Below are 26,387 nucleotides of genomic sequence, written 5' to 3' on the forward strand. Positions count from 1 at the left end.
CCAGAGAGGCTTCATGTAGGAGTAGCTAGTGCACTGGTAATTCCCCCCCTCACATACTGGGCATACACTTCTTTGGCAAGCCCTTTTGGTCGGAGCTGGACAAGCTCTCCTTCCTGATTCCTTTTGGAAACCTTTACTGAGAAGTGGAGGAAATGTCTCGCGCTCCCACCCCTGCTTGAGGCATGCCTGAACAACGCACGCCCTCCAGCTGATCGTGCACCGCGCTGGAGTGCTGCTCTCGAGCATTTACCGTGGTGACAGTAGCTGCTGGCACGTAGCAGATGTCACTGTGGACAAGTGATTTGGGTCATTTGGATAAGAGGGTTGGGGACCCTGAAGGAAGGAAGGATGAATCAAAAGAGACAGAACATCACTGATGACATTTCAATTCTGTGGAGCTGGTGGTAGCTGATTGGAATACTTTCTAATACAGCTCATTAAATTGCACAAAAAGAGAATTAACAGTAGTTTCACAAGTAAAATATGGCAACATCGTTGCTATTTTTGGAGTCTTATTAACACACATTCTTGCTGTCACCAGTTTATTCACAGACACATTCAGGAATCCCCAAAATTTGATGAATGCTAGCATAAATAGTCATTTGTTCAGTTGTCTTTGTCTTTATTCTCAAAGAACATCATTTGTTTGTTATTTATTTTCCTGTTTTTAAAAAAACCCCATATTTATCATCCATTCAGAGCGGGGAAACAAAACCGTATTCTTTAGGTGGCCACCTGTAAACCATGAAAACATGTTGCAAAAGATCAAAATGAATGGATAGTTAGTGAAGAGCTCACGGACTGCAATTGTGTTCATGCCAATTACTCCACAAGTATCTCTGAGTCGTGCAAGCATGTGTACACGGATCCTGGTTCCTGGGTATGTTGGATGAATATTTCAGGAAGCCAAAATTAGTCCGATACATGGCTCGTTGCAAATGATGCCGCTAATTGTGTCTGTAGAGCGGTATTGCCTAGGTGCATAGAGAGAGAGATTGCAAAGAGCTGGAATAGTAAGCACCAGATCCTGTGAGCAGCCGACTGAATCTTAGAAGAAGAGGACTTGTTTCAGGGACAATTGATGGCGCTCAGGACCTCACAGATTCAGCCTAAATTACCTCCATGTGCTGGCGAATAATAAAAGTTACTAATTTGACAGGATCACAGTATGAATGAAAACCGAAATGCCGAATGCGTCGCTTCACCTTTCCGCTCGCACTTGCTGTATATCAAGTTTTTGATGCTGTCCATAATCCTTTGCATAGAATGACTCATGGGTTTCGCAGTAAAGCATCCAGATGTAACGAGAGAAATTTAATTATGGATTCTGTGTATTCGTTTGAAAACATTTTTTTTTTTTTCTTCCCTCTAAGGGAAAAATGTTGAGCAAATAACCCTATATTTAGAACAGAACTTAACTGACTAAAATTTTAGCCGTACCAACAGATAAACAAACATAAACTGGTAGCACGAACCATTAATGAAAGATAAATCGTTTGAAGGGAAATGACAGATGTTTACAGGTTTGGCAGGATTTAAAGCAGGGCATGTCTCCTTATATACAGCAACTGTTTTAACAGCTGCTTTTTTATTTTTCCGCCCCCACCCCCTCCCCCTGTTGCCCTCCCCTAAATTATTTCAGGTTTTTGAGTCATGATGCAAGAATCTGGGACTGAGACAAAAAGTAACGGTTCAACCATTCAGAATGGAGCAAGCAGTGGCAACCATTTAATAGAGTGCAGCTTACGGGAAGTGAGATCAAACGGCGAGACACCTTCAGTTGAGATTGGGGCGGCCGATTTAGCACATCTTCAGCAACAGCAGCAGGTACTGTAAGATCTATTGCACCTTCCCCACTGAAAGAAAAATAAAGCATTTAACCCTTAAAAAAACCCTTGGTATTTGCCAGTCAGATAACTGCTTGGGAGGACCTGTGCATGGTATTTTGTACCCTGCAGCCTTTAGCCGAATTCAGCCCGAGTGCGAGGGGAAATGTATACTTCGTTCTGGCGCTCTTTTTCATGCACTCGCTGGAAAGCTCCAAAGATCGTAGCCTGCTTCTATTGTCTGAATGTGTTGAGCCTGGTGGCTCTGATTGGGCGAACCACTATATACAAATAACTACTTTCCAAAATATGTCACTGGTTGGAAAATTCACTAATGCTGGGTTTTGTTTTTGCAACAAATTTTAATATAACCTAGCAACCTCTCTCAACAGAATGTTTTCTATTAGCAAAAAAAAAAAAAAAAAGTTTGTTGAGGTATCTACGGCTGCAAGACTGAAAAAAAATAAATAGTTATCATATATCGGTGCTATTTTTACTGTAGAAGAATCGGGGACAGAACTGTGGATTTTTGCAGCCCTTAGTATTACATTTTTAGATAGAAGCAACTACGTTTATTAAGACAACTAACTATGCTGTGTGTGTTGTCTTCCTCCTCCCCCCCATCCCCCCCTTGATGATAACATTTGGAAAGTCAGAGGAGATTGTAGAGCAAACTGTTGCCATGTATTGCTGCCGTGGTTTGGAACAAAAGATGCACCAGAGCAATCATGAATGTGTTTGTGCCTAGCCCTCACTTTCTGGAGTGCAGCACACATGCTTGAAACCTTTTAAATAAGCTACCGGCAGCTGTGAAACCCTCTTAAGTTCCCTGCGATCTGTTCAGCAGGTTTTTTTTTTTTTGCGGCGAAGATTTTTTGCGGCGAAGAAAAACCTGCCGTTGAAAAGCTAGCAAACCGAAGGATTGAAAAAGAGCAAGCGGCCAATTTTGCCAGATGCGGGACGGAAGGCTTCCATAACTAAACAACCCTGAGAAATGTATGAAACTAAATGCAATAGACTTTGGTTGTTTCAATCATTTTCTTCCTACAGGTTTTTACTTGAAGTGAGAATACCATCAGTGAGAAAATCACAGCCATGCTGAATTCATTACTGCAGTAGTCACACAAAACCACGGATAAAATTTCAATAACTGCAGGCCACAGTTGAGTAAACAGTTGCACTGAAACTTAATTCCTGTTGACTTTTCCCTCATTCTTCGCCAGGGGCACATTCTGATTCGTAGTGCAAAGACAACAGGGGTTACAGCTTTGATTAATGTAGGACAGTAGAAGAAAATTAGAACAGTAAAATATGTTCAACACAAAGGTCTTCTCTTTAAAAGGCTTCATATCAAAATGAGTTAATTACGCTGTGTTTTCATACGAGCGGGCTGGAATTTTCCAGTCCTGTTCCCTCCCTCCCCTGTGCATATACTGGCCTATGCACACAAAAGAGCCCCGTCAAAATATGGCATTTTGTCAACCATAAATATAGAACTTGGGAGTTTATTCTGTCTCGCCAAATATTAACCTGCCCGAGGCTGCCATCTTTTGCCGATGTCAGCTCTTCCCTAGCATCGTTCGGAGGGTCACTTTGGAGAGAGGTAACACCTTCATCTCGTGCGTAATGTGTTGTGTCATTCAACAGCTACCCGTTCGGGCAATTAAGGAGAGCCAGTCGTGCATTGCAAAGGGAGGCCCGCGTGGTCTTCCAGACCCATCCCTGCAAGGTGCCGACAACGGCTGGGTAGAGGCTCCTTCCATTTTGCTCTCACCGCTGAAACCGAGCGGAGAAAGTCACATTTTCGGGCAGTTTCACTGAATTCAGCGGATTGCCATTTGTGCTCGATCTTATCCATTGCCCGCGTCTCCTTTGTCAGCAGAGTAATTGCTTTGAATTAACATGTTTTCTTCCAGGGTTGTAAGCGCCTGGAGGTTTGTGCTTCTTGTTTGAAATCTGCCGTTAATTTGTTTGGATGAGTAACTTTTCTACGGAGTTTTCTTTTCTGAAAAGGAAGTTGCTCACAAAGTTTACAACACTTTCCTGAGAAAAGCAGCGCAACATCCAAGGGACAATCAGAACTGACATCATAAAGCCTCAGTCTTTGTGTTGTGGAAATATTTTTTCAATGCTGAAAGAAAAATGTTGTTTTCAGACAGCTAATGCAAGCATTTACAGATACGCATACAACATAGAACATAATGTTTAGATGTTTCTCCATATACAACATATGCTCTCAGGTCACTTAACAGAATGCATACTAGAAAACACTTCTTCAATACAAATGAATGGCTGTTGAATAGAACAGCTAATTCTTATGAGCATTTCGGTCTTAGCTTTTCCTTGCGTTACCTGGCACTTGTATCATTTGAAAAATACCCAGCGGAGGGTCGTTTGAGCTTTGCTGCTCAATGGGTAAGCTGGTTAGTTCCCGCGATACATAATGGTAGAGCAGAGAAAGATGCTGTTTCTCCAACGTTGTGGAGAAATAATTTGAGTTTGGATTTTAGAATTTGAAGACCGATTTTGCAAAAATTGTTCCATGATTACACAACACAAACACATCCTTTGGGTTTTTTTGGAGGTGAGTGAGGCGATAGGAGGAAGGCTGTGATGTTCCAGGAATGATGCGAGAAGCGAGGATTTTTGTGGGTGATATCTTTTATCGGACCAACTGCATGGTTGGGATAAAGGACCCAAGGACGATTGCCTTGCATTCAAAAGCTATCCCAACCACGCAGTTAATCCAATAAAAGAGATCGCCCACAAAAATCCTTACTCTCACATAAACACCGAATGTAAATTATTGTGAAATCTTTGCATCCTTGCTGCCACGCACTCGAGTGTCGCTTCTCCATGTGTTAATAGAAAGGTAAAAATATGAATGGGCAGAATGTAAAGCTGCATTCCAGCATATCACAGCAGGACCTGAAATATTGCATCGCTGCCGGTCGAAATACAAGCGTCTCTGCATCACAGAAGACTTCACTTTGATACCCTGACTTCAAGTACGGCCTCCTGAGTATAAAACAAGTCCCTATCTTTTGTCTAATTCCAAGTCCTTTTGAACTTTTAGGAGGTATGACTTTAATAGTAAATTGTTGACAGAGTAGCTGCAGAGATTGCAAAGAGTTTATTTTACAAAACTGGCAGGCTCCTATCAATGTTCTCTTAAGGAAAAAAACACACATTGCTGTTTTGCAATTGCTTGCATTTATTGACAACCAGTGCTGAACAGGCAGAATTGGAATGTTTGTATAATGTAAACCTATAGCTTGCCTGATGGAGTGTAGTGTACTTTTAGGTAGTGAATAGATTACTTGATAAAAAGGGTTACAAGGTGACTGCTTTTATGACAAAGTAGAATAGCAATAAAAATGCAAGTGGTACATAGCGAAACAAGAAAGAAGTTAACATACAGCCCTGCACTTTACGCAAGAAAGTTTCTTTTCATCACTTTGCCTTTGAACCGAACTATCCCGTAATGATGAAGCGTCACTTTTAGCTATCTGAAGAGTTTAATTAAAATACTTGCTGGACTTATGTCCACAAAAATAAGGCAAGGAGGCCTTCCTCCCTGCACCCTGAGCAGAATTTGATGATGATGTATCATATTTTCTGCGTATCCCATTTCCTACATTTACATCTTTACTCCACCTGAAGACAAACCCCCAATATATTGGCAAATAAAACCCTATTCATATGCATGAGAGTGACAAAGCATCATGTACCTCCTATATGAGACACGTTAGGCCAAATTTCGGATGTCTTTTGTGTGCCGTCAGTAGTGTTTTGCTACATGAGGGTGTCATTGATTTCTGTGAAACCGTCTGTGTTATCAGTGTGAGAAAATCACATCTTGGCCCTTGGTAGTAGATTTGATCAATGGGTGCTGAGAGGTAAAGATTGAAGAAGGCTAAATATACCTGGTTTTACCAAAATTCTCCACGGCAAACAAAGGAGGAAAATATGAGATAAATAGGTTATTTGCTGTATTATTCAGAGATTGCTTCACTTGGCTAAATTGAAGGTTTCAAAAGGTTTATTGGAGCATAAATCATTCAATACATATCATAATACAAATGAGAATAATGCCGTCAAATATTTTTAACCATACTCACTTGCTATTAGTTTCATCTTTAAAAAAAAAAACAAAAACCATGGAAGTAGATTATAAACTGCATCAGAAATTTTATGGTCCCATTGATCAGGAAGAGGACTTATCTCTAGATAACAAAACTACTAAACCAGATCTAAGATAAAGCCTTTGTTTCGTATTGACACAACTGGGTTAGTCTAAATTTGTTTGTTAGACTTTAAGGGAATGTGCATGTTGAGTCATTTTTGTTGGGAAGATACAGATACAAGGCGTAATTATTAAACTGCTGTATTCACTGAAAGAGCCATTTAAGAGTATAGATTAAGTGACTTACAAGTCATTGGAATTGTGTCTGCTTTTGCATTTTAATACACTAGTAATTCACCATTACAATAACCTCATTAAAGATCAATCTAGTTGTAGAGTCTTTTACTTTTCAGCATTGGGAATTAAAAAAGACAGACTTTCCATACATTGCAACTTAGCGTTTTTATCACTCAGGCCTTTTCCCCAAGTTCTCCGAGCTCCCAACGTTGAATGAAAGGTGACACGATGTCTTTTTAGTCATTCAAATCTAATAACTTTTAATCTGAAGGTTAAGTAGTGAGATATAAACTAAGGGATGATAATATCAATTTTATGTTCACTGAAGGGCACAATATACCTCTTTCTAGTAGAGGGAAAATTGTGCGTAAAATGTCTTTTGCTTTTCAGTGGAAAAGCTGCGGCTCTGAGAGCTTAGGAATGAAGCAGCGCTGGCAAAATTAAATAAGTTTTAACACGGGATGACTACCTTGCCTGGATTTGTGAATCAATGATTTCTTCTTAATAATGCAGTTTTTAGCTCGCTTGTCAGTGAACCGTGCTGAGAATATTCGTGCAGCGTTCGGCATCTTCTCTGCTACCGTGGTCCTTGTTGTAAGTACTTATTGACCTCAACGGGCCTTAAATTGCCTCCCGCTGGGGACGGATGAGGAGAAACTGCCACTTTGATTGTACTTGCTGCTATTTCTTTGGCTTTTGTGTTACTTTGTGCCTAGAAACGGCGCTAGCTAGGCGGTGGGGCTCAGTTTTGAACAGGGCGTCCATACGTGCCCTGGGTGTACGCTCACACAAGCACCGGATCCGAACGCAAGACATCTAACCACCTGATAGAAGCGCACGTCTCAGTTTCGAAGTCCTCTTTGGAAATCTGTTCGTGCGTGGTTTACCGTGGCCATCTTTTGCTTATACATGACAACAAAATGAAGCAAAGTCCAGTAACAGGAACTCTTCAAGGAACCATGACTTTTGAAATGCATTTGGTAGCTTGTTTTTCTAACCTTGCATCTTATGTGAAAAGTCACCAATGACAGCCCTGTGCTGCTTTTATAGATACGCGCTCTCCCCTTGTATGACTTCCGTGTCGTATTTGCTTGTGCTTACTCATCAAAGCAAAAAAAAAAAGAAGTTATACATTCACCAGTTAGGTATGTTCAGGCAAACTGAACAAAGGGATGTTTTCAAGTGGTTATCTAGCATGTGTCTGCACTGATAGGGAAATTCAGTAGATGTAGGATATAAATTAAAAGTCCGTTTCAAATGACTGATGTTATTAAAAACCATTATAGGATACTCCTCTTCCATTGATCTTTATACTTCCAGGTTGTATAACAAGCAGTGCTGCCAAACCTTTGGCTGGTCACATAGCAAATCTGAAATGGCATTGTGCCTGGTAAGGTATAATGTCGTTTTTTTTTTTTAATTCACATTGAACTCCTCTTATATTGTGGCCATCACATACTGCAAAGCATATCAATGCATGCCTAAATTTAAGTGTGCATGCAGTCCCATTAAGGTCATTGGGGCTGGTCATGTGTGCAAAATTAGTGCTGTACTTAAGTACCCAGCTAAATTGGGGCTTAAGTGATTTCAGAGCAGCAAGGATCCTCGTGGAAAGTTGAGATTTCAGAATGAACTTAACTTTTGCTTGGAAACACTGTGTTTTTACTTTTGAATGACTCTGCTGCTCTCGTTTGAAAAACTGATCCCACAGAGCAGCCTTCACTTCTTTATCTTTCTTATGAACCGAGGATTTTGCCTTCCTACTGATACTGAAAAAAAACTACTGATTTTTGCCGCTACTGGAAATCATTTTACACCAGTGGTAGCTGTTGATTTCATTGGAGATGTGTGAGACTTACACATGCAGGTAAGACCAGAATCAAGTGCTCTCACTTGCCCTCTTTTTTGGGTATGTTATATTCTTTCTCTTTTAGAGTTTCATTGCTTCACAGCAAACCAGAAGTAAGTCAACATTAGCTAAGCCACCTGCTTCCATAAAAATACAATCAATTGTAAATTGGGAAGTGCTTGCACATTTTATGGGGTTTTTAAATGCAGAGCATCCGTGGTAAACTGAATAATAAATGTTAGTTAAATTTCGAGAGGGTTTCATATAAAAAAAAAATCAGCAAATAATGAAATTTAATAATTTCAGGATTTATGATGGCACATGTAATCAGAGCATAGTTAGCTATACCAGCTCCTTTCTGAATTTTGTTAGCCCCAATGACTACATCTTAAAACATAAAATGTATTTGTAACCTATTTTAAATAGTGCAAATATTTCATTTTTTTTCCATAAAAGCTATATATTGTATCTGTAAAGTCAGTGTCGAGTCTCGGATATTTCTGAAGCCTGGGGCAAGTGCCAGCTTTATTACAAAGTTGGGCTTTTCAATTTACTCTTAATCATATTTCTTGCTTTTTTCTCCAAGGTTTTTTTTTTTTTTTTTTTTCGGTGGGAAGGGCTTAGTGAAAAATAATGATCCATAAAGTAGAGGACCGCTAGTGCTGGATGGAGTTAGGCTGTTTCAGCTGTGTAGCAAGATGTTCCAGTGTTGTGTTAGCAGGGCAGAGTCTCTTCTCCCAACTATAAAGATTCATTATTGGGATGTTACACCGGCATCACCGGCATCATTTGCAGGTATACGGATGGCTCATTTTTGATGTAGAGAAGCCTTCTGAAGTGAGCGCTCATGTCTCAACCTTTGTGTAGCCATATTAAACCAAACCTCTCATTAAACCTGCAAGGCTTTCAGACCGATCTGCATGCACTTTTTGAGCCCGCTTACCTTTCTAAGCAAGCAAGCAAGTGCTCTGATGCACTTTGTTCTTTTTACCGATGATAATGGAGGGACGCCACACAAATGGTTTAAATTTGGAGATGCAGACAGAGTAAGGTCACATTTGCCTCTGGAATCTGAAGTAACCAGGATTTTATTTCAGATCAAATCTTGGGGGGCAATACATGAAAAACGCCATTATTACCACATGCAATATTTGTCTATACGCCTGCCTCTTTTAATTGAATGAGACTTGTTAGAGTTCAGGCGGGATTTCAGGCTCTACTCAATTGTACCTGGAAATTAAGTGCAGGCACGGGGTGGGAGTGCGGGGAACGTCTCTTCTTTGCGTGCGCACGCTCAAATTGGGATGACTGAGTTAAAGGAGCAGTTGAAATGCTTGAATTCAGTTTTCCTTAGAATTTGTTTGCATTAGATTACCCGTAGTGGAACGGCATTGCTAACTCATGCCAGTCCAAATGCAAGAAGGCTGGCTCCTCCCCACCAGATACCGAAGGCGCTGTGGTATTTCCCTTTTCGTATTTGCTTTCTTGGAAGCAGGCTGTCTGTTGAAATTCTTATAAAATTTCAGATCCTTGGCTGCTCACGACAGCTGCGTGGGCAGAGGGTCACCCTGGCATCTTTTGCTTGCGTCTTACATTATCCCTCATCAGCAACAAAGCCAGAACTTTTGGTTTCCAATTGCTTGCTCACTGAGATAAGGAACTCGGGGGCATTTTTGTTTCCAAACTCAGCCTTAATACCGCATTTTTTCAGTTCTACATAAATGCAGTGATTCACTTGCGAAAAACATGTCACCCAACCAAAAACTTAGAATGGGGCTGTGCGGGCCGGGAGCGACCCGAGCCCTTTTCGCGCTGCACGCGGGCTGTGGCCAGTAGCCCGGGCACGCCGGGTCGGAGAGGGAAGGCCGTCGAGCTGGAATTAGGCACAAACGCGTAACGGTAGTTTAAAAGATTGTTTACTTACACCGAGATGGCAGCGGTGCAGGCTGGAAACTTGCTTGAGTTGCGGTTACAAACAGGAAAGAAAACAAAACTCGAACCTGCAGGGCACGAGGGTACGTCACAAAGGGTTTCGGCAACAGGAAAATAAACCTGCAGGACTCGAACCCGGGTAAAAGAGCTCTGAGGCCAGTCGTAAGGGCTCACACGAAGTTTGCTAGGCTCCGTGGGTTCTCCTGTTCACTCATCCACACGAAGTTTGCTAGGCTCTGCTTGAAATGCACTGGGTCTGTAAGGATCCGCAGCGCTTAGAGATCTTCACACAGCGTGAAGTCTCCTCCTCCCTTGTTCGTGGAGTCCTCCAACTTGGGCGGAAACCACTCACTCTGTTAAGTGGCTGACAAAGCCAACCACTAGCCGCCACGTGTGAATAATTTAGAACTGGCCAATAATGGGACTCGAATTAGCATACAAATGGCGGGAACTCTTTGCAACGAGCATTTCTGTGCTGCAACAAAGAAATGCACCCTGCAAAGAAAGCTTCAAATTGGCGGGAAATTCTCCCTTGCACCGGGGTTCTCTTTTGCAGCAGAAAACTCCACCATGCAAGGAAGCTGCAATTTAGCGGGGACAATTTAGCAGTGCCGAAGCACACAAAACAAAAATCACACCCTTTGGGTTGTGACAGGGGCGTATTACAGAGCGTCGGTGGCTGGCATTTCCCCAGTGAAGACACAAAATAAATCACAGAGTCCCAATTCCCTCGTGTATGCAGGGCTTGCACACTTAAAATAGACGCCAAAGGAGGCATGAGCAACACAAAGGCTTTTTGTTGTTCTTCTGCAGGAGATTGCATCCTCCTCCGATGGCCCCTTTCCCTAGGAAAATCACCCCCTCCGCTGTGGAGGGATAACTGTTGTGTATCTTCAGCTTTGCATTATACCGCATTATGTACCCACTTGTGTAACATGTTAATGACTACCTGCCAATGCATCCTCCTGCATAAAACGGAGGGGTGGAAGTGTGCGTGAGGAAGGGGATGGAGGCAGGCTTACTGTAGATTTCCCTTGGAAGCTCGGTTTGCAAGGAAGGAGGGATCGGTGAACAGCCCAGAGACGAGAGGCTGCCCATGGCCATTCTTCAATAGGAGTTGGGCTGTTGGTTTCGTAGGCCCAGGACGGTGGGGCAGGACTTTTGGCTGTCAGGAAGCTTACCAGGAAGTGGATCAGGTACTGATAATATCTTTACAGAAATTTGTATTGCATCTAAAGAATGTCATTAAAAGGAGGTGATCTATGTTTGCCAAATCCCAACCTCAAATGTTAGGAAGTACAAGAACGACGGCTCTCTGCAGAAGTTGCTATAAACGGCTGAGAGCAGGGTGTTAAAATGGAAAGTGTTTAGGCAACTTGAAAAGCAGGTATGGTTACCAGCCCTGCCTGCGATTAAACTCTGTGGATGTAGCAAAATCAGAGTCCGCTCTAGGGATGTCTGGGTAGCAGCACTGTAATACGTTGGCTCACTGGTCCTTTTGCCTCATGCCGAATGAGAACGTGGCTGGAGTTAGCCAAGTGCTCATAAGTAGATGCTGTGATTTTTATCTTTCAATTACTTGAGATTTTAGCTTTGGCCAGAGTCCAGCCTTTATATCCTTGAGTGCGGAGGCTGCGATCTGCCAAGCAAAGGTTGGATATATGGAGCCCACGCAGTCGGCACACACTGACTAGGTCAGTACTTAGCCACAGGAAGCTGAGCAGGAGGGCCCAGAGCTATGTTTGCTGCGGAAATCTGCTGTGATGCGAGTCCTTATACCCCCTTCTGCTCTGGGCAAGTGATGTAGGGTAAGGGTTGGCATCGTCTGCTCCAGCCACCCAACTTCAGGCATGAGTCCTGCAAAGAGGATTTACCCAGATACCTACAGGTTTCATAGATTTCATAGACATTGGGGCTGGAAGGGACCTTGGAAGATCATCAAGTCCAGCCATACGGTTCTCTTTTTCCATAATCAAAGCCATAGTTGTAGTAGCTTGTAGAAGGGCTGCAGATCTCTAAATAGAAGCCAGGAATCCAGTCTCCTGTCCACATCACTAACTTTCAGCCCTTCTGAATAGCCCTGCAGCTTACTTATGGAAATTTGCCTTTAGCCTTTTAGTGAGTCCACAAAAACTGCAGGCTAAGAACAAAGCCAGAGTTGCTCTATTTGCCCATCCCCATCTCATTGACATTCGCCTGCCCATCCCTTCAGCAGGGGTTAGCTTAGGGACCCTTATTTTTGCCCAGACGGTCAAATGCATTTTTGGATTAAACGTGACCTTTTGTGCCGCCCTACCTCCGCTTCGTCCCTTTTTCGATTCGCACCCACCACCCGAAACATACCCAGTCGATGACAGGAAGCTTACTGCACGCAGGGCAAAACAACCAATGTCTTCCTGTTCCGATAGCTTTCAGCTTGCATTACAGATCCAAAAGGAAAGAAATCCCTCCAAGTCAATAAACAACAAAAAAGTAAACTTATCTTTTATAGTCTTCTCGAAACAAATGTAAGGGTATAACACTGGAGCGGGTTTTATTAAATCTAGGCATGAATCCATATTGGAGAAATAATCTACAGCTTCCTTTCAGTTTCTTGTCTTTTTAATTAGTGCTGGCAATGGGATTGTTAGCTTTTAAGATATGGTAAATACGAGCCTATTAATATTATTGAACATAATACTCAACAAGGTACAAGAAATGCTGGTTGCTGTAGATGTTTTATAGACAAGTTAAGAGCAGGCCATTTTCTGTTTGACAAGTTTTCCTTTATTGCCGTTGTGTTTAGGTACACACAACGTGAAGCCTTGCGCTGTAAACTTTCTCCGGGTGTCTAGAACAGCTGTCGTTGACTGGCAGGCCCAGGGACTGCCTTGAATGTTTTTTCAGTGTTATGCGGCATGTTTGAACCCCTTTTCACAACAGGAAAGTATTTGGAGTGTAAAGTATTTTCTGACTCCTTATTTTTCATGAAAAATGATTCGCTAAATTCCACTGATTAGCGCGGAGCCCGTTTGAAGTGTTTTTGCACTGGGTTCCCTTCTTTTAACTTGTGTAGAGATCAGATTAAACGGGCTTAGCAGCGATTAGCTCTATTTACATTATTTTCTTTGCTCAGAAGGTAGGGTGCTCCTTTCTTTTTTTTGCATGTGTTCTTTTTTTAGTGCCCCTGCTTCATCACCTGTCTCCTCATTCATTACAAGGACAATTGCAAGGCATAATAAATTAAAGATACGGCCCGTGAAGGCTGTTGCAGGCAGTAGGGTACATCCGCTACAGGCAGAAAAATACATATTTTTCTGTAGATTTTCCTGCTTATATCCTTATCTGGGGGAAGACTTCGACAGCTTTGACTTTGAGAGGCTCCGTGATTGCAGTAGACCATAGCTAGCGAACATCGATAGCCTCACCAAGTGCGGTAACCACAGGAAGTCAGTCTCCAAGCCCAAATCCAGGGTTGCTATAGACTGTCTCTCCTATCATCGTTTCTCATCCTTTAATTAGGGTAGACCAGATTTATTTCATAAAGCTTGGGAGGAGGGGGAGAGGGATGGGAACTGAAGAGCAATTGTATTTCAAGATACTTCGTAACGGGCATCACGTGGTCTTTCCTCTTGCCTGTTAGGGAGGGTCACAATACCATACTTGTCTGTATGCATTCCTGTTGATTTTCCTGTCCCTCCCCTGTTGTTGAGCAGAGTCCTTCAGAAAGAGCAGCGGGTTGTTCCTTTGCTTGGTTATGTATAGGTCACAAAGGGCAAAGCACCCTTGGTCATCAGAGCTGCAAGCATCAAAACTTGTGTTACCTAAATGCACCCAACTCAGCCAGAAACTCCTGAGCAATTACAGTAAGGTGTCTTGATAGCAGCAAAAGTCACCCTTATTAAGTATACAAAATTCCACATTTCTTGGAATTGTGAACTTCTTGCCAGTTTTTAACACTTTTTTACTGCAAATGAATTAGCCCCTCCACCCCGAGTTTGACCCAAGTGAACACCATATGATGATGACTCCTGGAAACAGCCTATATAACCTTCCCTGTTTCTTTTGGATCCATTCCAGCCATTTCTTATTTCATCTTATCTTTTGATTATTGCAGAAGTACAGCATTAGCCTCAATAAACACCTCTTCCCAGGGTTTGAAATCTGAGGGGGGGCTTGGAGGGGCTGAGGCCCCCCATAAGCTCCCACCATGAAGCTTGTCTGAATAACTGCTATCTTGTCAAAGTCTTGCTCAAATCAAATAGTTACTTCCATCTCTAACCTCACATCAGGCGAAGCACAAAAATGGGCAAACCACTACATTGCAGACTTTGCTGGTGAGTCTGAGTAGTTCAGTCCCATCTACCTCTTCTCGTTAGGCTCTTTCTTGGGTTATATTCTCATTTCAAAATCCTCCACAATCCTTAAATTTAGGATGAAACGAAAAGTTTCATAGGACAGAAGAAAGCACGTGACGTTCAATGCATAAAGCGTATCCAGACCCCACAGTAGTGACGACCGTAACACTGCAGTAATTTCTACGTCACTATTCTTTTCTCTGCCAGGCCTCGGTCATTCAGAAAGACAAGACATCTGCACGATGCTTGTTTAAGGTGAGAGTATGACAGCTATGGAAACAGCTGTTGGATAGCAGAGCAGTAAAAGGTGAAAGCTAAGAGCATATTCTGCAGAGCCTTAAGTTAGAGAATGGCTTATAGCAGAATTGGGCAAGCGCTCTTTGCAAACCCGTCTGGAAGATGTATTTATCAGCCCATTGATTGCTTCTTCACATCCATATCCTGGAAGTTGCATTGCAAGAAATAAGATTATATGGGAGAGGCACCATGTTTCGAAATGCCTGAGGTCGAAGGATGCTGTTGTCTATCACCACTACATTGTCTCCTGGGTATGACACTGGAGGCCACTCGTGCCAAGTACAGACATGACACTTTTACTGGTATAAGTGATTGGAAACTGGTCTATACCCATAACAAAACAGAAGTTCGGTACAAGTAGGCTGGTTTAAAAATGGCAGAGCCCAGTCTAAGATTTACCCCCCTCCTGCCAGAGGGTGAATGTTTGTTCTGTTTGCTACCGATCTAAACTATGCCGCTTGCAGAAAACTGCGTAACTTGGATTGATTCTGCCTCAGGGGTTTTGAGTGTTGGTACCTAGACGCATATTAGTAGTGTTACTAGTAGCTGAAGCAACAACCTGTGCAACAGTAGCTGAAGCAAATAATAAATTGAGTGAGAAAGACAGCACAAGCAAAACATAAGAAGATAGTGCTTGACCACACCTGTGTCCTGATCCATAAATCCATTACTGCTCATCTACTTTCTGCATAGGGCAACTGGGATAATGAACTTGGTGCCAGACACTATATCCTTTTCTTCACATGAAAAAGTAGCCACTTGTAACTTCCCCCTCTCCCACACAGAAAAAAAAAATCAAAATCATAGCAAATTAAGTTGGAAAGGACCTCAGGAGGTCACATCTCGTCCAACCTCCTGCTCAAAGCAGGACCAGCCCCAGCTACATCATTCCAGCCAGGGCTTTCTTGAGCTGGGCCTTAAAGACGTCCAAGGATGGAGATATCACCGCCTTTCTAGGTAGGCTGTTCCAGTGCTTCGCCACCCTCCTAGCGAGAGAGCTTTTTTCTAATATCCAACTTAAACTTCCCTCCTTTGTTTTATCCTCAACAAGAGCCAAGGGATTACCTCCAGAAGCAGCATGCTCTTGGCACGTAACATCACAGCGTCTAAACAAAACCACACCAGCTTTTCAAGCAATCTCTGGCATGCCATACTGTAACGTGACACTGCTTTTCGTAGTGACACGGTAGCCCATGGCTGACAGATGAGTCCTGTTTCTGGGAGGAAAGTGAAAACGTTTTCCTCTCCTCCCCACTCCCACGCCTTGCCCCCCTTGACTGTTAACTGACGGACGATTGCGTTTGGGTCTTCGAAGGCCAGAGTTTCTGAAGGAGGAAGGGGAGGATGATCCCAGAGCTGTTATGGGGTCTGAAATGCCAGTAACTTGGAAACAACACTAAGATATGTTCATGCTTCCTGGTATACGTGTCACCCAGCATCCTTACATCTGAAACACTCCCAGTGCCCAAGTCCTAGGAATAGGACACTTGCTGCAATCCGGGGCAGGTGTAAAAGTATGCCAGGACCCCATGCAACCAAACAGTCCCATGGTAGCTCCCTCCGGGCAGGTAGCACATTGAAAAGGCCCTTGTAGACCCTACAGGTCAGAAATAACTTCCAGGATCTCTGATGATCAGAAATCCACCAAGGCTGCCCTCACCTCGTGGATCTGCCATGTTTGCGGGAAGCAACACAGGGGTTTGCAGTGAGTGTCTTGAAGGTCAGGGCTTTGTACAACCGGGACGCCTCCTCGGCAGGTGCATGGCACCTCTGTCGTTTGCTCTGCATGTGGACTTGACTACATCTCTGCTAGCATTTCTGCCTTCAAAGAGCAGCTGTGAGCTTGGATCACTAGGATCGCATCCACCTGTTACCTTTACATTTTGCCTATATTTTCATCCTGCAATTACCAAAAGAGCCGCTGTCTTTTTATTGTCCGTACCTTCAGCAGTCGTCTCTTCATCTCTACGAAATCATCTTGGGCCTGTCTCCTTCCTCCTGTAGAGCAGTGATGCACTGTGACGAAAAGGAAAAGAGTGGTACGAGCGACACGCTGTCCATGACACCATCTGGCCGGAAAGAGAGGACACGCATGCTGCTCTCTTTGCTCTGGTAACAGCTGATAGGTGACACCCTTTAGAAATCAGCTACTCCGTTCCCCTTGGGCTCCTCTGCAGGGGTTCAAGCTACAGTTGTGTTAGGATAAGAGGCTGCCGTGTGTCATGGGTGGGATCCACGGACGTGGCATGGTCACAGCCCCCGCTGGCTGAAAGAAAGGAAGAGCTAAGAAAGCGGCCCGTGGGAAGTTTAATGAAGTCCAAACTGATATTTTAGCCTCACAACCACCCTTTTAAGAGGATAACCCATCTAGTCCTTCTTCCAGTTACATTTTTAGTGGCCTGTAACATTTTGCTTGTAGTGCAAGAGTTAACATAAAAAGAAATGTTGAGCCGAAGATGCAGGTAGGGCGAAGTGGGGGTGCAGAAGTATCTTTCTATTCACTCCCTTCTTACCACATGCATTTCTGTGGGTAGTGGGGATTTCTTCCATGTAAAATTGCTATTCTATCTAAAAGGAGCGTATTTTTTTCCAGATCTGTGTTTATTACTCTTGCAATTGGCTTTCTGTAGCATAGATCAAAAACAATATCCAAAAGTTTTAGCTGGGAGCTCGCATACATTTGCACACTGTTGCTGGCGTTTCTTAGTAGTTTTCCTGAAGTATACCATTTACTACTTCTAGTCTAATTTTCAGGTATAGTTAGGCACTGAAATCTGTATTGAGGTACTTCAAAGATCACTTAGATGCCTAAAATGGGACATTTAGGCATCTAACTTTAAAATCAATCCCTTGATTTCTTAGAAGTTCTGCAATACAAATTTGTTGCAGTAAACACCTGGAAATGTAGTGCAGTCACTAGGGTCAGGCAGGATTTCCAACGTGGTAGCGGGGAGCAGAAAGTATTGTAGCTTGTGAACTCTCTTCTATCAAGTGATAGCAGAAACATTTCTGTCCCTCTAATGTACAAAGCGGGGCTTTTGTTGAGAAGAGAAGTTATCTGACCTGGTGTAACCTCAGCCAATTGAAATAATAATTGACCCGCCTTAGTATTCACACGAAGAATATTTTATGCTAGGCTTTAATATAAAGAAATGTTGATGAGATCATTACATTTGGAAAATATCGATAAATAATTGATCAACATTACAAAAGGGTTCTCTCTGCATGCAGACTTCAGGGTAATAAATAGTTATAGGCTCTGTTTGTCAATACCCAGCATGCAGATGACGAGGTGGACCCAATTAGCATGTAATAGGCCTGAAGGATATTTGTAGATAAGGGTTAAACAACCTATTGAAGCTGAACCCGTGAACCTGTTTAAACTGCCGGACTTGTTTGTTTCAATAAAACTTTTTGTCTCTGCTGTGTACATATTTTCCAGCATATGCCTTTCATTCTACAAGAAACACTTAAAGTCAGGTTTTTTAATATAATGTTGGTAGCAAAGTATGAAGGACAGAGGAGGTAACAGAGAAGGCAACTTGCTAATGCAAAAGCAGTGTACTGAAAGTCACTTTTATTTCTTATTTATAATCTACATGCACACTCTGGATAATAGATGACAACGCTCATTCAGTACTTTAACTTCAAAGCAGAGAGAAGGCATGGATGACAGAGCTGGGAGCTGCAACACAAAGGTACTAACAACAAGAGGAAAAATGCCTGTTTACTGGATTGCATTTGTTAGCACGCTGTCTTCAGATATTGTTCCCCCAGGAATAGTGCGAATATGTGCTGCACGAACAATGATTTAACATCTGAAAATGGTACTTAAAGAGTTTTCTGTCTGGTAGTAATGTGATGAAGGCTTCTGAATGGAACCTGGGGACTTCATTTCTTCTATTTATCTATATGTCTCTCTGGTTTTAGGCAGCGGTAATTGCATATTTAACCCCTTAAATAGGTTTAACCCTTTCAGCACCAACTTTTTTTTTCTTTTTTTCTTTTTGGTCTCCTGGCTGCTTTTGTTGCACGACAGCTGTGCCGCCTGAATTCCTTGCCAAAAAATCAAAAAGACAAAAGAATTTTGGAGAAGTTGTAGCCAGGGACTTGCATGGAGAATAATACCAAGCTCCACCCCACCCTTTCTCTTTCTTTCCCTCTTTCTCTCTCTCTCTCTCTCTCTCTCTTTTGGAAGGAAGGCAGTTTGAATGTAGATAATAGCAGCTATGAAAAAGTGCTTTAATGGGATTCGGTATAGCTGGGAGCCTTATAGCAGAGAGAGAGCAAGCTGTAATGAGGGGGGAAGTTGTAGATAGTGCTCTAAATCAACAGTATAAATTTGCTGCTTACTTCAGCAGTATAGTTCTTTGCAGCGTTCTCAATTAGCACTTGTTCTGGGGGCTTGCTTAATAGCTTATGTGAAACAAATATTAACATAAATTGTGTAATTATATCAAAATCCCAAATTCCTCCAAGATGAAAAATTGTTTGGAGTTGAGAATACATCTGCAGCAAAACATCATCTAGTTAAAGTAAACGAGGTCTAAGGAAAGCCATAGGAGTGGAGCCGAGCTACTTTTTACAGTGTATTTTCATGGTATTTAAATTACGATACCAGTGGGTATTTTTAATTAGTGCCTCTTTAAAGTGTGCACTTGTCTACATAAGCCATTTTGGCAAATTTGACTCGTTCATACAGTGGTTGCTGTAAAAGAGGCCAGCACAGCCTGCAGGAATTAGAATTAAAAGTTTCTGCAAGCTGTTGTCGACATGACCACATCTCATTAACTTAAAAAATGGAGATTATTTGCCTGAAAGCTTGATTTGACTAACAGTAATCAAATATTAAGCTCAACCGAGGAGGAGGAAAAACAGCTTCACTGTTGTGATCTATATCGTTAAGTGTTTTGTGGTTCTCTTTAAATAGCTGTATAAGATTTCTGTTTTGACAAACATAACAGGGGAAAAGGGAAAAATAGACATATGGCTTTGAAAATAAGCTAAGGTTAGTTTTATTTTACAGACTGAGACATTATTTACCAAGTGTACCAGAGATAAATACGATTTCTCAGATGTTTCTTTCATTAAGGTGGCAGAATTGATTATCTCTAAGTAGTTTCCCCTGAATTATCAAAGTTTAAGTACTGGAAATTGGTTCTATCTCATGATTATCTTTTTCAACTGTTAAATAGGCATGAACGGTACATTTATACCCTAGATTTATGTTATTGTTTTAACAAAATATAATGAAGTGGGTTGCAAAATTGTGCATAACATCAACCAAAATAGAAAAGTGCGTTTCTTATCTCATGAATTCTTTAAATAGCTTGTTAGTTAATTTAAGTAGCTGGGGGGGGGGGGGGGGGGGAAGAAAACCCTCTCTTTTGGACAGCAATTAAGGTATTTGAGCATGAAAATCTGAAACACTTGCGTTCAAAGCAGCCAGATAGTCAAAATGTGGCGTTCCATGGTTTTGGGTTTTCACATTAAACAAGAGGCAATGTAATATCTAGGTGTAAACTGTGGTGCACAGTATTAAAAAAAAAAAAAACAACCCAGGGTGCTGTTAAACAAAAGAAGATAAAGTCTTGTGCCTTTTTATGCCTTTGAACTGAGACCATGTGCTGCATTTTACTAAAGGAACATGAGCCTTGAATGTAAGTAACTGGTTTTTGCATTAGGTACTCCCTGGAGGTAGCAGAAAAATATCATGTCCCTGCATGAAATGCGAATGTGAAATCTACCAGAAAGAAATATTTATGACCATTTTATGCTTGATTAGACTTGGATGACATCTGTTAGAAGACAGGGACTGGACAAAGAGAGAGACGCTCGGGGGCAAATGTTAACAGAGTTGTTTAGATGATGCTGGGGCAGAAGCGTCCATTTACTGCCAGGCAAAACATAGGAATTGTGTTAGCGAGAGTGCAGCTGACAAGAATTCGCTGTGATGGAGACACTGTAAACTGACTAGCTGAAATAGTAAAATGCAGCTGTTGATATTCACTGCGCTTCCTCGATTGATGGTCAGGTAGCTCAGCTAAATGCACGATGCAGCAACTTGCAGGCGGCAGATGCATTAACACAGTTATAGAAAGGTGAGCGGGTTTCGCCAAGGTGACGCGCCCCTTTTCAAGGTGTTATTTCGCCTTCCCAAAACCCCCTTACTTGTTCTGAAAGAGTCCAAGGAGAACATGCCGCACTGAAATACCCGCCTTGCTTATGCCCCTTGCTTTACTTCCTTGCTACTCCTGCTTTCCCCCCGCTGCCTGCTCTGAATGCAACTTGGTGCTCGGCCGGTTTTAACTTTCTCATTTGGATGCAAAGTGTGGGGGGGCAGGTTCCCATCTCCTTCACCCTGCTGTACATCTAGAGCTGCTCTCTTCCAGCCAAGGGACTTCTGCCAGGTTTACATCACACTCCACAGCCAGCAATTTAATCATCTCCAGTGGTGTCAATTTTGAACTGGAAACGAAACAAACAAACAAAAAAAAGGCCATTTACTCAATCGTTAGCATTTATGTGCTTTAAAAAAAAAACAAAAAAAAAAACCCAAAGAACAAAAAAAAACAACAAAAAAACCCCTAGCCTGACTATTTACAATGTCTGCAAAAGTGCTCTTTTATGGCTAGAGGTAGCAACACTCACTTCTTTCTGGGTCTTTTCCCAGCTTTCTTTTCCTGTAAACTTTCTCTGTCTGGAATGCTTATGGGAAATGTTATTTTGTTTTTGTTTGCAACAGCTCTGTTGTTTTGATTTTGTCTGAGCGGTATGGAAAACAGTACGTCACTCGGAGTGGGTGTTTTGTCTATTGGCCATTTGGCCATTGCACATACATTTCTCATACTTCCAACATGATGACAAGGGAACCCAAACGGCATAATGTTCCAGTTGGATTTTGCTTTTCCAGTTTAATAATAGTGAAAGGAAAACAAAGTTAATAGATTTAGCAGTTTTGATACCGCTCGCACGCTGATAGACGACTTGGGTTGGGGGTTTCTTTTTTCTTTTTTTTTTCTTCCCCTGTGGTTAAGGAGCGATTTTTTTAGACAGAGGTCAGATGAATGCATATATCGGTTTCCATAATAAACTGCATAAGGATTATGTTGCACATTTTGCATACAGTTGTGAAAAACTGTAATTTAAGTAGCACAACCCATAAAAGGGTAATAAACAATTTTAATATCATTAGGATGATTAGTTTATGGTACTTTTACCCTGGTTTTTAGGCAGTACATAACATAAGCTCGACCAATAAATGTCTTTTAATTAAAAAATGATTTCAAATAAATTTCTGACTGGAAAACACAACACAATGTTCTGAAGATGTCTTAGAGGTGATAGCTGCATAGATTTAAATGCAAGATTTACTAATTCCTGCTTCTCCTTTGCCATGTTGGGGGTGCATGTTGAAAGGCTATAGAATACAGCTTTAAGACCAGATAATTTTTATGTGTAGTACAGAAATATAAAATGGAAACTATGATTAATTTTTCAATTTCTCTCTGCAGATATCTAATAATTGTGCCCATGGACTGCCAAAGGCTCCCATTAAAGATTTAAAATGCAAAGAAAGGTAGAATCAAAAAGATGGTATTTTGGATTAAATAATGTAAAATAACTGTAGGGCAATAGCAAAGTGAAAAGCTATTGGCAAAATAAAAGCATGGCGTTGACTCTCCTTGAGACGCGCTTAGGCATATCCACTCTCTCATGTATCTTGTTGCCACTGTCGTGTTTACAGCAAAAGAAAAAAAAAGCCCCACGTATTTTTAAGGTTGCTTAAACTGGTCCTGAAAATATGCATTTGTCCCTCAGATCTCACTTTTTCTTAATCGGAGTGATGCACGTACAAGTACGAGACATGGCAGTGCGATGTAAAATTTTACCTATCTGTATTGGCCGGGGCAAAAAGCTGGTTAAAGAATTTGTTAGAAATCCGCATGATGTATTGTTTCCTTTGTTGAAGATCCCCGAATATCGGGAGGGTGGAGAGCATTTTGTGATGGCTACCTTGGGAACGTGTTATTTTTGTTAAATAAAGGTAATTTTTATAAGCCTCCAGAAAGGGATATTGCATCCCCAGTATATAGAGGCTGTCAGAAAGGTCCAGCTGGACTTATCCTCCCTTTTCTGTACTGTCTTTATCACTTTGCTCAGTTCCACATAATAACATCTTCATCTGAGATTGCTGTGGCACAGGGGAACTGCATTTGTTGATCAAATTTGGCTGGATAACACTGTGATCTCGTATCCTGAAGTGCGGAGATGTGCCTGGAATACTTAAGCATAAAGCTGGCCTCTTGATTGATTGATTCTGCCTGTCACAGAACAAGATAACTGGATCAGTAAATACCCTGTGCACTTCAACTTCATCTACACAATCAAAAGTGAGGGCATCATGGGGCTGAAAAACACCGAGGCATGATGGGAATATATACATTTCAGAATGATAGCCAGGAACTTACCGAAAAAGAGAAGTCTTTCTGTGTGTTCATACGTGAACAAAAGGGAAAATTGCATTAATTTTGGTATGTTTGCAGTGTGCCTGACTCATGGCCGGTGTTTTTCAGTCCGGTACTGGAGTAATGCCTCCGATCAGCCCGTGGAGTTGGACCAGCTTTATGCTGAACTCATGCAAAGGTGAATCAGACTCAAGATTTTTTTACCTGGGGGGGGACAATTGGTTTTGTGCCGGTCGCAACAGAGTGCCTTGGCCCTTAGCAGGTAAAGCCACTGCATTATTTTATTCTGTTCTGTGAAGGTGATTAGAGTTACGGAGGATATTTTGGACTTTGACACACTTGAGTGCCGGGCATCCTGAGTGTCACACTGAAGGATCCTGCCTATTCCATCACGGAAATTCAGGCTGAATTTTGAATTGGGTGGGGTGTGCAAAGAAATAAAATGTGTGGCAACTTTTAAGGTTCAAAAGGGGCTCAAGTTTCTTAAAAGCAGGAACATGGGCAAACAAACAGGTGTCTCTGAAGTTTTATCCTTTTCACTGCAGTGGTATTTTGGGGACAGAAAACGTCTGCCAGGGTTGGTGCTTGAATGGCAAGGAGTGTTTCGAAGAGCAGTGCTTCCGCTTAGAAAACATGGGCAGTAGGCAACTTGTGGCGTGTGCAACTACTAGCTCATCATCATCCCTAAGAGTTTTCCTTCGCCGTGCTTCGGCCGTGATATCTAGTAGTTCATGCGAACAACATGAAATAGAAGGGCAAAAGGGATGCCTGTTATGGTGCTATCATTAGTGATATTTGGTTACTGCCAGGCTGTTTCTCTAAGGGACACATTGCTCTCAAAGCATCTCTTCCTTCAGTGGTTTGGGACATCATCCCTGTTGCATTTATTGGGAGCAGAAGCCGGTCATTCCACTGGTGCCACTGGGAGCCTGTGCAGGGACTGCTGGGCAGGACCCTAAATTTGCCCTGCATTTTCTTGGCTAGTTGAACAGCACTTTTGGCAGAGGCGCCTCACTGCTAAGAGAAATAGCTTAGAAGTGCAGCGCAGCACTGAGACACTTGGTTGTTTAGTTTGGTTTGTATTAACAAAAATGTTTGGCAGTGGGAATCAACACTGTCGGCAGCTTTGATTTATTGATTTTTAATTTTTCTAGAGGAAACCTTGAAAAGGTTTGTTTGTTTTGTTTTTTTTTTAAAACGTCTAGATAAAATACCTTAAGAGAGGATTTTGTCCCCTTAGGAACGATGGGTCCAATCCCATAGCTTTATTCAGGCTAAAACTCCTAGTTGTTTTTTGTGCTAGTTAGTCATCCCAGGAGACTCGGAGCATGGATCCTTTTCTGGTAGAGAGAGGAAGTTGGCTGAGACTCAGAGAGTTAGATGTCCTGTGCTCTGTGACTTGCATGGAAAGATGAGTTCCTAAGGCCTGTTAAAAATCTCAGCTTTAGCCACGTTTTTTACCTATGGAATAGAACCGGATTCCAGGATTAAGCTGTGCGGAGATGCTAGCACGATGAGCTCCAAAGAAAACCCTTACAACTGGAAGCTAAATCCTCAACCCTGCTAATCCACGTCATTAAGGGCCGCAGCTACACGACAACACAAGAGTTGTTGTGTGCCTGGAAGAGGAGACATCAATGCTACAATTAAGTCTTAGGCTGAGGAAGGTATGTGGGATTGGCCCCAAACTCAGAACTGGGTGTTGGGGTGGCTTTATTCAGAGGAGTTTGCTGTTAGCTGTGACTGGCAAATGGTTTTCAGAATAATCTAAAATATTTAAGCTGACATGTTTACATAGCAGTAATACTACCTAAAATCTAGACTTGCACGTGTTCCTAGAAGCTGTCTGCAAGACTTCAGCTGATGCCTAGGGAGGGAGAGCTGCAGGGTTCAGGCATCTCCCTCGTGGTTTGCTAAGGGAGACCAGGTTACTGACTGATGTCTACTTTGGACCACGCCATATCATTGCATAGAAGAAAATGCCTAAGTGCAGAATTTGCACGGTGTATGGATTGTGCTACACTCATTACCTTCACGTCCTTCTAAATGGGTCCACTTGAATTAGCAGGAAGACTTCTGGATATGGTAATTTCATGTATTTCTCCCAAGTGCTCTACTTCAAGCATGCAGTGTTTGATTATGGCCTATTTTAGGAGAATCACGTCTTTTGTAAGCTTTGTCATCCCCAAAGTTGCATTGTGTGCCTGCAGTTGTACGATCTGCCATGTGCCCAGAGTTGACTAATGGGCACCAAGTGTCCAGCTGAATGTGCCGTGCTGTTCATGTGTCCGTCTGAGTTGGACTGCGGAACTGGTCCTTTCCAGTTTCAGGTTTCAGGAAGACTTGGTGGTTGTGTATGAACGCTCACCAAATGTGAGTTTCTACCTGAACCTCCAGGGCTATCTTAAGACTACTCATAGATTTCAGTGTAGCATGTCTTTTTGCGTGGAGCATGTCCTGGTATCTTGGTGTCGATACCATCTGGAAGTCATGCTACTTGACGTTGTGAATATAGGTCGGTATTACCTCCTTCAAGAGCCTGCACTGCTGAACATGCTTTGGAGGATAGGTTTCTGAAGGTTACAGTACTTGGCCTTTTTGTTCTGGTGCCATTTCAATTGCTCACAATTTACTTTTATTAACCAACCGGTCACTGTGCTTCCTACATAGTGAGTTATAGCAGCAACATCTCTGTCAGGCTCCCGCACCTACTGTGCTTGAAGTGATTTCTGATTAGTTGCCCAGAGGTGATAGGCACAGTTGTACGATCTGACGACTGTGGTCTGTAAGTATGGAAGCTGGAGAGTACAAGCTAATTTCAGCCAAGGCCCAGTCATTTGTGATGCTGAACTGCCTTCTGATATGTGCTGAGCTGGTCTCAGAGGATATTTGGCATCTCACAGGCACAAGTCTAACAGGCAGAAACCAGTAACACACAGCCTCGATCTCTAGAGCTACATGCGGTGCTTTAAAAAGTCTATAAAACTTGGCTGAGTCAACAGAGCAATGATTACAGGAGGGCACCTGTGCTACTAGTGCTAAATTGGGGGTCGTAGGATCCTTCTTTTTCTATCCAAAAAGGAGGAACAGAGGGTGACGGCAGGAGGATGAGACACAAGTTCTTCTTTACCAGCTATGATGAATAAGGCAGATAAAATAAAATCGTCCTTTCTGGTGGCTAAAAGTGTAGAGAAGAAAAATATCCCTTAAGCCGTTCTCCTGTCTAAGGAGCAAATATGAGCAAGCTAGGGTGTC

General features: G+C 42.3%; 1 protein-coding gene across 23 annotated transcripts in view; it reads left to right on the forward strand.

Moving 5' to 3' along the window:
• FOXP1 (forkhead box P1) overlaps nucleotides 1-26,387 on the forward strand; it is a 421,654-nt gene that overhangs the window by 233,943 nt on the left and 161,324 nt on the right. For 17 of the 23 annotated variants that reach the window (XR_003092859.1, XM_025197991.1, XM_025197998.1 and 14 more), the window contains one exon: nucleotides 1,643-1,827. The exons of 2 other annotated variants lie outside the window; for them this stretch is intronic. Coding sequence is in view for 19 of the 21 variants with exons in the window: in XM_025197991.1 (XP_025053776.1) it covers nucleotides 1,654-1,827 (174 nt within the window). In the remaining 2 variants the exon portion in view is untranslated. Of the gene's footprint in view, nucleotides 1-1,642; nucleotides 1,828-2,902; nucleotides 2,989-16,612; nucleotides 16,777-18,283; nucleotides 18,363-26,387 lie in introns of those variants that run through there. 4 more of the 23 variants (XM_025198006.1, XM_025198009.1, XM_025198008.1 and 1 more) reach the window with 4 other exon arrangements.

This window comes from Alligator sinensis, unplaced genomic scaffold (assembly GCF_000455745.1).
Source record: "Alligator sinensis unplaced genomic scaffold, ASM45574v1 scaffold121_1, whole genome shotgun sequence".
Classification (NCBI taxonomy): domain Eukaryota; kingdom Metazoa; phylum Chordata; order Crocodylia; family Alligatoridae; genus Alligator; species Alligator sinensis.